The sequence below is a fragment of the Podarcis liolepis genome (genome assembly GCF_965112155.1).
Source record: "Podarcis liolepis genome assembly, chromosome: 5".
NCBI classification, from domain to species: Eukaryota; Metazoa; Chordata; class Lepidosauria; order Squamata; family Lacertidae; genus Podarcis; species Podarcis liolepis.
The window spans coordinates 82,220,078-82,232,183 of NC_139556.1; the positions used below are offsets into that span (position 1 = coordinate 82,220,078).

At 42.0% G+C, this 12,106-nt stretch overlaps 2 protein-coding genes across 12 annotated transcripts in view; one reads left to right on the plus strand and one right to left on the minus strand.

Moving 5' to 3' along the window:
* The window catches only part of VEPH1 (ventricular zone expressed PH domain containing 1), a 162,199-nt gene that overhangs the window by 113,343 nt on the left and 36,750 nt on the right, over window positions 1-12,106 (minus strand). For all 11 annotated transcript variants that reach the window (XR_014526374.1, XR_014526375.1, XM_083504052.1 and 8 more), the window contains one exon: window positions 11,821-11,995. Coding sequence is in view for 9 of the 11 variants with exons in the window: in XM_083504052.1 (XP_083360178.1) it covers window positions 11,821-11,995 (175 nt within the window). In the remaining 2 variants the exon portion in view is untranslated. The remainder of the gene's footprint in view (window positions 1-11,820; window positions 11,996-12,106) is intronic.
* PTX3 (pentraxin 3) lies at window positions 433-7,405 on the plus strand. Its single transcript, XM_083504402.1, has 3 exons — window positions 433-742; window positions 1,173-1,715; window positions 5,671-7,405. Exons 1-3 carry the CDS (start codon window positions 610-612, stop codon window positions 6,288-6,290), a joined length of 1,296 nt encoding a protein of 431 aa, XP_083360528.1. The 5' UTR covers window positions 433-609; the 3' UTR covers window positions 6,291-7,405.

A 12,106-nucleotide genomic window follows, 5' to 3' on the forward strand; every position in this document is an offset into this window, starting at 1 on the left:
AGATATATTTAAATTACTGCATTAAAAAACCCAACCCAGTACACTTCAATTTGGAAAACTTCAAAGTTATGCAAAATCTCCTTTTAAAAAAAAAGGGATTGTAACTTGGAATGTACTCTAAAATGTTTTCGAACCATAGCTTGAAATTCCAGTCTCTCTTCATTTCAGCAAATTCACAATTTACTTGTTTTCTTGGCTTTTCATCCTTCAGAATATTTTTCAAGAAAAACTAGTCTCCAAGGAGCTTTGCAATTTGTAATAGGAGTTTTCCCCATGATTTCTCCCTTCACACTGCTAGGTAATCCAGCCACATTTCAAACTTTTAAGGTTCAGGATTGTGCAACTTCCCACCCCCCACCCCTTCTCCTCCCCACAACTCCCATCCAAAAAAAAAAAAAAATTAATAATAACCAGAAGCACTCCGATTACAGCACTAGCACTAGCATTACTCATTCATTCAGGTTCAGGCACTCTCAGAGTATTATTTAAGGGCTTTCTGCAACTCCCTCTCTTAGAATCATCTCTGCTCAGTTTCTTATTAGAGACCTTTTCATTCAGGAACACGCTGAGACTTTCAAGGAAACAGCTGGGGAATCCTAATTCAAAGAAATGCTTTCCTTTGTGATCCTGTTTTTTGCTCTCTGGTCTCCCTCAACTAGTCAGAACCAGGATGAGTACGATGACCTCTTTTTCTTCAATTTTGACAATGAAGTCGAAAGTGTAATTCCTGCAACGGAAGAAAGTAAGTAGTTCTTTTGCCTATTTCGTCTCAGTCTTGCAAGCTAGCTGTTTCTGTAGCCAGCGAAGGAAAGAACATTCAGAGTTCGTGTTTCTTACGCTTTCACTGTTGTAAAAGCTGTAGCCAGCTAACCCCCCCCCCCAAAAAAAGCATGGTGATTACAAGACCTTTATAGGTATAAGAAGGCAGACGCCTGTGTTCTTTTCTCTAGTTCCCTTTTACAATGCTAAGGTTGGCCACATAACACCACCAGCACTATTTGAACAAGTCATACCCTTGTCTTCTGGGGAAAGAAAGCAGTGGGAAGTTTTGAAGCACACCGAAAACAGTGTGCTCCAAAAGACTTCTTTCAAAGACAACTTTGCTCAAGGAAAAAAATAACCCACAGCACAGAAACATAGATTTAACAGCCGCAGTGTTTATTCTGCTCTAGGTATTTCGTGCGACTGCCAGCGAGAACACACAGAATGGGACAAACTCTTCATCATGCTTGAGAACTCCCAGATGAAAGAGAATATGCTGCTCCACTCCCTCGATGAAATCCTTAAGGTGGAGCTGCAAGCGGTGAGAGGGGAGATGCTCCAGTTAGTGCAGACCTTGGCTGGCACGTGCACCACTTCCACAGAGAAAGCTGCCTCCCAAATCGTCAGCCAAATGGGCCAGATGCTGGCCAAAAGCAGCAGGCAAACTGAGGACTTTCCCAGGGTGCCTCATGTATCTGCGGAAGGCAAGATCCTCAAAGAGATTCTGCAGCTGAGCCAAAACATGTCCAGCAGGCTGGGTCACACTGAGCACACTTGGCAGAGGGGAGCCGAGGTGGATGCGCAGCAGAGGGGCTTTCTGCAGAGAGACCGATCCAGAGACATGGCAAGTGGGGGCGGTTCCATCCTGAATTCGCTATGGCAAGAACTGCAGGAAACCAAAGCTGAACTGAAAGAAGCCCAGAAAAGGACCACACAGCACTTGTTGCCATTTGGTAAGTTAAACTATTGTTAGTTAGTAAGTTTCACATCCGTTGCCAAACAACTGTGTTTAAGCAACTCTTGTTAAATAGCGCCAATCCATGCTTTGATTATACAAGGGGAAGCATTATTGTGAAGCCTGAGCTGAAGGCATATTGTGTGGGAGCAAACTGTGTTTAGCAGATGCCCAGATTGTACAATATGGCAGCCAAAGAACACGAACACACAGCATAAAACCCATTTACAGGATGCCTAACAAGGAGACTATAGCTAGCATAATACTGGATGGTGCCAAAGGCAACATCATTTCCTATATTTGACCAACAGAAAGACTCCTGTACAGTGGTACCTCGGGTTACATACACTTCAGGTTACATACGCTTCAAGTTACACACTCCGCTAACCCAGAAATAGTGCTTCAGGTTAAAAACTTTGCTTCAGGATAAGAACAGAAATCGGTCTCCGTCGGTGCAGCAGCAGCAGGAGGCCCCATTAGCTAAAGTGGTGCTTCAGGTTAAGAACAGTTTCAGGTTAAGAACGGACCTCCGGAACGAATTAAGTACTTAACCCGAGGTACCACTGTACTGGTCTACAGCTTACACATTTCCAAGGCCTTAATGTCTTCTTGACTCCTGGCTTCCAGCTATAGACTTTCCCTTGTGTTTACAAGAATAAGAACAATAATCCACAAAAAGAAACTTCTTATTCCATTCCATTTCGGTCCCTTCTTTTCCTTCCTCTTCCCAGCAACCTACCTGCTGCCTCCTTCGCAGCATTCCTCAGAGGCTATTTATGAACAAAACTTGACCCCGTGAGCTCACCGATTATGTCAACACGCTATTCATCAATTCTCATGCTTCAGGGCATAAACAGATTCTCCACAGGGGTTCGGGAAGGCAGAATAGCTTTCACCCTGTGCAGCCCAACTGCATAGTGATCCATCACAAAAATTCCCCTGCAACTTTTCTTTGAAATACCAGCACCATTCAAGTGCTTGGGCAGAAGTCACCATTATGCACGTCATGACTCATGTTACGATGAATAGAATAACCATTTTCATAAAATAGTTTTTGAACTTATCCTTCTCTGCTCCTATTTACAACCCAACGAGGATTTTTAAGGCAATACCTAGATGAATATCAATTCCTGAAGTAATCGAGGAAATATTCCACTAAAGGAAAAATCAAGATACTTATAATACTAAGTTAATATAGAGAGGAAGGCTCCTGCGTTTAGAACTAGCCACACAGAACCAGCATTTACCACAGTTCAAGGGTGCCTGCAGCTCTGTGGGGTAAATGATGCCAACTGCAGATTTTGGTTGGCAGTGCCAATCACTGGCCTCCAAAGCATCAGTTGCCTGTGAAACTGAAACATAAAAGTTTCTTTTGTTTTATTTGACTACAGTGGGACCGAAAAGCAAACAGATGGCTGAATAAACCCATACCATGTGTTGTGCATTCATTAGTCGAAATAGGTAAAATCTCACTGCACAGATATTCCTTTTATACTCATTGATAGAAAGCAGTAGTATGAGAATGGACTCCTGCACATTCAAGAGAAAGTTTGCAAGAACTACAGGCAACTTCTTAAATTCAAGAAACAAAAGACTATAAGGAAAAAGTGTTGGTTTGTTTTTTAATTTATATGAGAGAGAGGGGGAGCGAGGACATTTTGGTGGAGGGGTGGGGTGCAGGGAAAGTACCCTGTAGCACAGACTGGTGCATACTGACTTTCAAAATATAAGGCCAAATTAAAATATAGTGGTTAAAATGCATTTTTGCATGCACCAGTTTCTACTTTGAATAGAGCAATTCCTAAGGACCTCTAAGAAATTCTTATTGGCCCTTTGATTATTTTAACAGGTGAGCTAACAAATGGATATTAACAGCTCACTTTTCCCTGGATCAACATTCTGAGTTGCTTAAAGAAGGAGGCATCAGACTAACATTACTTTTGCAAACCTTTGCAGCTGTGAAATAAAGGTGAAACCACTCATTTTCACTATACTTAAGAGTAACAATCATACAGGTATGATCCAGCCAAAGGTAAGCCCATTTAACGCTTGTGGACTTCAATGGGAAAGTTACGCCGGAACTAAATGGCGTGGCTGATGTGTGCCTGCTTTTTTAAGGGCGATCCTGTATCTCCCCCTTCCCTTCTCCTTTGTAACATTTGGTAACGCAAAATATATGACGCAACATCACCTTGCAAGGTTCCTCCCACTCCACTTCATTGGCTGCTGCTTGAGAGGTGGGGGAACTCACAATGCAATGATGTCACACATGTTTCACATTATTAGACATTATAGAGGAGAAAGGAGGAGGAGGGGGAGATTTGGGATTTCTGTTTTCTACAGCAGCCGCATGTCAGCTGCAATGTGCAGTCCTGGCTTCAAGCCCATAGAAATTAACAGGACATAAAAACTCTTAACTTTGGCTGGATTCCTTTCTGCATTTTTGCCCAACTGATGAAGTCAGTGTGAAGTCCAGAATAACTCAGCCGAATTCACAGGACCTGCTCTTAATTCACAACAGACTGACTACAGACAGAATTTCATTCCATATGTTTTGATAGGAGGAGGAAGGAAAGTCGTAATATGATTAAGAACAAGAAGAGTGTATTTTTGAAATACCCCACAGATCCCCCTGGAAATCTTTTCTAAAAGAGTTTTCAACAACTGGTTTTGATTTCTTGTGTATCGTGGATTCCTGCCAGGCGGACTCTTAAGGGGTTTTTCTGATCACACTGTTGCTGGTGTCTTATGAAGCTGTTTTTAATTTTGGCTACCCCTTGATAATATAGCCAGAAATACTGCTAATTAAAAAGCCATGTCTCTTCACACAGCTCTGTTCTCTGTAAAGAAGAGTCCCCACAGAATCATGTCCTAATGCCCCACTTCTCAGTGGTCAAAAGGTTGTTAACACAGTCAAAGCCAAAAGCACGTGACTGGCCCGGTTATTACAGCTGTGATTTCAAGATGCATTTTAGCTCTAGGAACTTGACATACAAATGTTCATTGCTCATACATAGTTCATTGCTCATACAATAATATGTCCCCTCCAAAAAAAATCCTGTGATCTCTTTATTAGAGCACTTCTATGATTGACCACCACCAGTCCCATAATACACTGATGGCCAAACTTGGCCCTCCAGCTTTTGGGGACTACAATTCCCATCATTCCTGGCCACTGGTCCTGTTAGCTAGGGATGATGGGAGTTGTAGTCCAAAAACAGCTGGAGGGCCAAGTTTGGCCATCAGTGCTTGAATAGTTGGGGCCAGAATAGCCCTCATTTTGTTTTGAATTTGTTCTTTGGTCACTTATATCCCATCAAATAACATGCAGTTCTTGAGGACTACTTTCAACATTGTAAGGTGATATTTGCAAGGTGCCTTTTCTATGTGGTTTTTGAGGTACTACACTCTTTCTGTGTAATACTACTGTTTATTTGGTGTAATACAAGTAATCTCAAACAGGAAATAACATACAATAAAAGTGCCCTAAACAAAGCATCTAATGATGTGCTGATCCTATAAACGTTTTATGGACACTCGTTTAAAAAAAGATGCACTGATCAAAATGTCAAGAACACAATCCACAATTGCAATAAATCTTTTCCATCTTCCACTGTCTGTCCTAAAATGTTGCTTCCTTCTATTGTGGGCTTTCAAAAGAACCTTAGTTTTGGAAAACTAAAACTTTCAGACTGGAATTTTGGTGAAAATTCATTTTTAAAATCCCCCAAATTCAGTGGTGGAATATATGTCCTTTTTTTTTAAACCAACAAACAGAACTTCATACAAGCAACTCCCAGTTTGCATTGGGGTTGCATTCCAGGTCATTCAAGGTCGTAGATATGGAGATGTATGGATGGTGCCATTTTGGTTACCTAAGGAATGGCACTCATATAATTACTTTGGTTGTAACTTAACTAGTTGATGGTAACATCATTCCGTTATTTTTGCAGGTTGTGAGATGGCCCTTTTATTCCCAATGCGCTCCAAAAAGATATACGTGAGTGTTCACCCAACTTCCACAATGGTGCTCTACTCCTTCACTGTCTGCACATGGGTTAAAGTGACGGAAATTCTAGACAAAACTATTGTATTCTCCTATGGAACAAAGATAAATCCCCAAGAAATTCAGTTGTATCTGAGCAATGATTCAGCTGTTCTTGCTGTAAGCAATGACAACAACAAGGTCATCGCCCAACATGTCGTCTCTTCTGGACGGTGGATTCACCTTTGTGGCATTTGGAGCACAGTTAATGGAAGTATTTCACTGTGGGTAAACGGGAAGGTGGTGGCTGCCTCCACAGAAATTGCTGAGAACCACATCGTTCCAGATGGTGGGATTTTGAAGATTGGCCAAGAAAAGAATCGCTGCTGTGATGGAGGCAGTCTCGATGAATCTTTAGCTTTCTCCGGGAAAATAACTGGCTTTAATATTTGGAACAGAGTCCTCAGTGGCAAAGAGATAACAAGACAAGCTGGAGAAGAGGCTTGTAACATTCGTGGCAACTTAGTTGGGTGGGGGGTTACAGAGCTTCTGCCTCATGGAGGAGCTCAGTATGTTTTTGGGCCCTGAACAGATGCCCTTCAAAAGCCCATGTAAAGACATCAAATGCAGAAAATCTAGGAAGCCTGAATGTTTAAGGAACTGGTCATACAAAAGAGCTTCCACAGGGGAGTTGCTTTATATCTCAATAGACAAGCAGTGATATGGGGGTGGGGTGGGAATGCTTAATTCATGAGGTGCCACTTCAGCCTAGTCCACACGGGAACCCTTGGATAAGGCTCAGCATGGCAAAAAGCCTCCAAGTGACTGTAGCAGTTACAACTACATCACTCTAATATTTTCCCACTTTCCTCTGTTGTTCTGAGTCCAAGAAGGAAAAAAGTTGTGCCAGAGGGAGGGTAAGTTGATGAGTAGCACTGAGTGACGGTTAGAAGATAGCAGACATTATCTGCTGCTAGAACAAGTAGTTACTAAGTCAGTGGGAGGCCTTCTCACCACAAGGAACCTCATTCTCCGGGGCATAGAAACAGCTGCCATGAGGAACAATTTAAAATGGCTTCCATATGGCAGCCATACTATGTGCTCTTAAATATATCTCATGACAAGTTAGTACTGTAAGAATGCAGCAATAAATTGAGGTGTGGATGAAATGTTGTTTCAGCAAGCAAAAGTTAAAACATAATCAAAAGTAGTTTGTGAACCTATTCAATAATTATGTTGTAATAACAGTCTTTTGTGCAGAAGCTGTTCTCACTCATAGCAAATTGGTGCCATTCATGATAATCTGAGGGCAGATTTTGGCTCAATAACTTTCCTTAAGTAAATATATGCAAACAAATGGCTGGAGCTCTTTTTCTGCAGAGCTAATATGCTGTCTTCTGGATATCCCCTGTTTGTAGATTTTATATTAGTAATGTGAATTTTACAGATGTACCATATAAGAGTATTGAAGTAATGTTTGCTGTTTTGTTTTGTTTTTCGTTGCAACTGATATGTACACCTTAATAAAGCTAGTGCCGTGTCCAAGATATTATTTATACTGGAAACCAACCTAGCATTCAGATAATTGTAATTTTCTTGTTTGGAATGGATACAGCTGTACTATATTGTAAATTGATTTTGTACTAACATTATTGAAATTATTTTTTATAAAACTGTACTGTAAATAAAAATCCTTTATCAGACTGGCATTTCTTATAATTTTATTCAAGAGGTCTGAATTGCCAAAGCAAGCACAGCTCTGAAATGTCTCTTTCCTCTTGTCTTTCTTGTCCATACAATCTAGGTACAGTGATGCCTTGGTTCTCAAATGCCTTGGTTCCCAAACACCGAAAACCTGGAAGTAAGTGTACTGGTTTTCGAACGTTTTTCAGAAGCTGAATGTCCAATGCGGCTGTCTGCTATTGTTTCCAGGGCGCCTGCACCAATCAGAAGCTGTGCCTCGATTTTCAAACATTTCAGAAGTCAAATGGACTTCCGGAATGGATTAAGTTTGGCGCTTTTGTTTCTGCTATTTATTTTGCTATTTAGTTTTTGAGGCTTTTTCGGTTAATTTGTTTTTGTGACTGTGTGGAACCCAGTTCAGCTACTGATTGATTGATTGATTGATTGATTGACTGATTGATTGACTGTGTGACCGTGGAAATGGATAAAAGCCCCCTCCCCATCCAAACAATGATCATCAGTGCAGGTAAGATTTTTTTTTTTATCATCTACAATACTGTCTTATTTATTTTATAGTATAGTACATTGATTATTGCTTTCATTTTATGGATCAATGGTCTCGTTAGATAGTAAAATTCATGTTAAATTGCTGTTTTAGGGGTTGTTTTTAAAAGTCTGGAATGGATTAATCCATTTTGCATTACTTTCTATGGGAAAGCATGCCTTGGTTTTGGAACACTTTGGTTTTGGAACGGACTTCCGGAACGGATTAAGTTTGAGAACCAAGGTACCACTGTATGCTTCTCTGCATACAGAATAATCTCACGTAAGAGTTCATATTCAGGGGCCTGAGAAGTGAGTAATACTCAATGGCCACTGTCCAAATAAAACTGAACTAAACTAAGCCAGATGAAATCAAGGCCTGTACTAGATCTTTGGTCATTCCAGCAAAACCTGCTCTATGAGAACTTCAAAAGTTACTGTATGGGAACTAGAACAGCTGTCCCCAACCTCATGCTCTCCAGAAGTATTGGACTCCAAATCCCATTATCCCTGGCCATGCTGGCTGGGGCTGATAGGAGATGTTGTACAAAAGATCCAGAGGGCACCAAGATGGGGAAGGCAGGAACAGAAGACAGCAGGGATGAGGTCTCTGATTGTCCCATATAGGGAATTATCCTAAAAGGGAACAAGTAAATGGACTCCAGTGAGCTAGCTGGTCAGGAATAGAATCACTTTAAACTTCTGCACCAGCAGAAGGAGAAGCTGTGGTGGTATAGCAGATTATAGATAGCTTAATACCACCTTTGTGTCAACAGCTGCCAGTGCAAGGGGAAAGCCTTGCCACAGTAGTTAACACGTTGGTTACTTCACGACTGGATCACTGCAATGCGCTCTACGTGGGGCTTCCCTTGCACTTGAGCCAGAAGCTGCAGTTAGTGCAGAATGCTGCAATTGCTGATTACATCAGCTCAAGGGCAGCAAGGGAACCACAGATGTACTTATACCAAGCCCCTTAAAGCCCAGTCCTTTAAACAGCTGTGCTAGCAAAACATGAAGTTTTAATCCCAGTTAATTGCACTAAAGAAACTGAAAAGCTCTTGGGTACTTTTAAAGGAAAGATTTTAGCTTGGTTGAGCATCTGGTTTGCATATTTTGTTTAGTCGTTTAGTCGTGTCCGACTCTTCGTGACCCCATGGACCAGAGCACGCCAGGCACTCCTGTCTTCCACTGCCTCCCGCAGTTTGGTCAAACTCATGCTGGTAGCTTCGAGAACACTATCCAACCATCTCATCCTCTGTTGTCCCCTTCTTGTGCCCTCCATCTTTCCCAATATCAGGGTCTTTTCCAGGGAGTCTTCTCTTCTCAAGAGGTGGCCAAAGTATTGGAGCCTCAGCTTCAGGATCTGTCCTTCCAGTGAGCACTCAGGGCTGATTTCCTTAAGAATGCATAGGTTTGATCTTCTTGCAGTCCATGGGAAGCTATGAACTATGGCGTGCAGGGCCACCCAAGATGAACAGGTCATACTGGAGAGCTTTGACCAAACGTGATCCACCTGGAGCAGGAACTGGCAAGCCACTCCAGGATCCCTGCCAAGAAAACTCCATGGACAAAGAGAACAGGCTTTGCATATAGAAGGTCCTAAATTCAATCCTGGGATAGGTCAGTCAGTAGAGCATGAGACTCTTAATCCCAGGGTTGTGGGTTCAAATCCCACGTTGGGCAAAAGAATTCCTGCATTGCAGGGGCTTCAACTAGATGACCCTCATGGTCCCTTCCAACTCTACAATTCTGTGATTCTGTGATTTCAAAGTACGACTGGGAGAGATAGCCAAAGTAGAGGAATCTGAACCCAGTCTCAACTGTCCAGGTCCCAAACAGCTGGCCAACACTATCATAGATATAACAGCTCTATGCACACACACCCCACAACTGGAATCTTGCACCTAGCATCCAACTGCATACACAAAAATGCAGACAAGTTAGGAACATGTGCACAGAAGCACATTTCTGCATGCACATAGGCTGTCTATGGATTAGAGTGTCTGCTCATTCATGTATATATATTTTTCAAATTCTCCCGCTTTCTTACAAATAATAATAACAACAGAAGGCAGCCTGCTTATTTCTTAGTTCCCACAGCATCTCTACAAAACTAAACATTCCTTGCAATTTCATCTTAGATATCCAGAGCAACACCTACTGGTCGAATGATGGAAATGAAAAGAAGAAAGAAAATAAATGGGATATAAGTTAAATACTACGAAGAACTCTTAACTACGGTATATTTAAGTTAATGATAGAGTCATTGTTGCACGTAATTTATAAAAAATTGACCCATAGCAAGCAAGGAATGGCATGAAAGTGGTAGACACAGGAGTAAACAACAGCCTAGTTTTTACACACACACTCAGGGTATGTACACAATGCCCTTTATTATTATTATTATTAATTGAATTTATATACCGCCCTATACCCGGAGGTCTCAGGGTGGTTTACTCTGGCTTCAGCGCATTGCCACCTCTGTTCTTTGAACTCAAGTACACTTGACGTTATCCACAATTACGCACAATCCATTGGTTTCTTCTGAAAATGCTGCATTTTGATGCGTTTTCCCTCAGACTAGTTTCACTCTGACTCCAAAATTGTTTGAGTGGTGAATTCCAGGTGTATACAGTGGAACGATCTCCTGGGGTTGACCCAGCATGCCTGATGTGGTGGGGTGCAGTGCTTCTTCTTCTTTTTTTAATAGAAAGAAATATGCCAGGACTCACCATGAAGTTGTCACCTTTAAACATTGGGGGCGGGGTGGGCAAGGTGCTGGTATTGCATACCCTTAAGTGCCCCCAGAAAAAAAGTGCTGGTGGGATGTGTGTGTGCATATCATGGAGGAGTATCCCACTTCCCACCCACTGCAATCTTACCAGTGTCTCCTCATAAGGACGTATTCATTGGGACTTACTCCTTGGTAAGGGGGTAGGATTGTGCTCATTTTTTAAAAAGAGGTGGTAATTCTACTCAGCAGAATTATGCCCAAATTAAAAAAAAGAAAAGAAAGTGTTTGCTCTTGTTGTCAGGTTTCACCAATTCCGTCAATGCATTTATGGGTGCTTTGTAGCTATAGAAACCAATCCGGAACCTCTGGAATGCCTGTGTGAATCCTCTTGCAGACACTCCCTGGTGTGAGATTCTGAGCTATGTAGAAAGTCGCTATCTGTTTCGAGTGGAAGGGGTGATTTGCAGGCATGGAGGGGGCCAGACAAGATAACATCTGGAGTTCCTTCCAACTCTTTAATTCTCTGATTCCATAATGCAGCCTTCCCTGACCATTGTCCATTATGCCCAGGGATTTAGAAGTTGTAGCCCAACACATCTGGAAGACACTATGGAGTGGAAGGCTGCGCACACACACACACACAGGCATAGCCAGGGGGGCAGGAGGGCAGCTGCCCCCCAAAATCAATACAAAGCAATCTGAGCTTCTCCCCCCCCAACAAAAGGCCTGCCCCCCCTTACACACACACACACACACACACACAACATTACCCATTATGTTACATTACATTACTCACCCTGAAGGGGCCCACACATTGACAGGGAAGTGAGACCTTGTTTTTGCTCCAATCTCACATACACTGTCTAACCCACTCCTGAAGTCCAAACTCAATCTGCATCAAGGACTGAGCCAGGAATCTGCAAAATTTGGGGGCAGTATGGCCAAGAACATGGCCCCATAATCACATGGAGTCCCCTGAACATGACTTCATGAACATGAAATCTAAGGCATGCATTCAGATTGCTGTTTCTGAAACCATCTTGACTGTAAAACTTTAGATTTTATTTATCTATTTAAAAAAAAAACACAGCACATGTATAGAAAACCTTACAGGACCAAATAGGCAAATCAGAATAGAGCAATTCTGATATTTCTTACCTTGCAGGACACTTTTTACAATGGTTTCTGTGTGCTCGGCCAGCAGATCTGCTTTGCTAATTGCAGCAAGGGAGAGATAACTCGACATGTTCCTGCACAGTTCTTTGTTACCCCTCTGCAGAAACTTGACTGCGATGGGGACAGCCAATGCCATGATGGGAGGACGGTTATAATTCTGTTGAGGAAAACAGAAGCACCAAAAAAGCAACATTTATTACAAGTCATTGAACCAGAATCTGCTTGGGTCCATCAGCTAAGACCATGGAGCTTCTCTAAACATGTTCCT

Coding starts and splice junctions, on each gene's coding strand:
- PTX3 (XM_083504402.1), top strand. CDS start 610: ATGCTTTCCTTTGTGATCCTGTTTTTTGCTCTCTGGTCTCCCTCAACT. Junction 743..1,172: donor AATTCCTGCAACGGAAGAAA/GTAAGTAGTTCT, acceptor ATTCTGCTCTAG/GTATTTCGTGCGACTGCCAG. Junction 1,716..5,670: donor ACAGCACTTGTTGCCATTTG/GTAAGTTAAACT, acceptor TTATTTTTGCAG/GTTGTGAGATGGCCCTTTTA.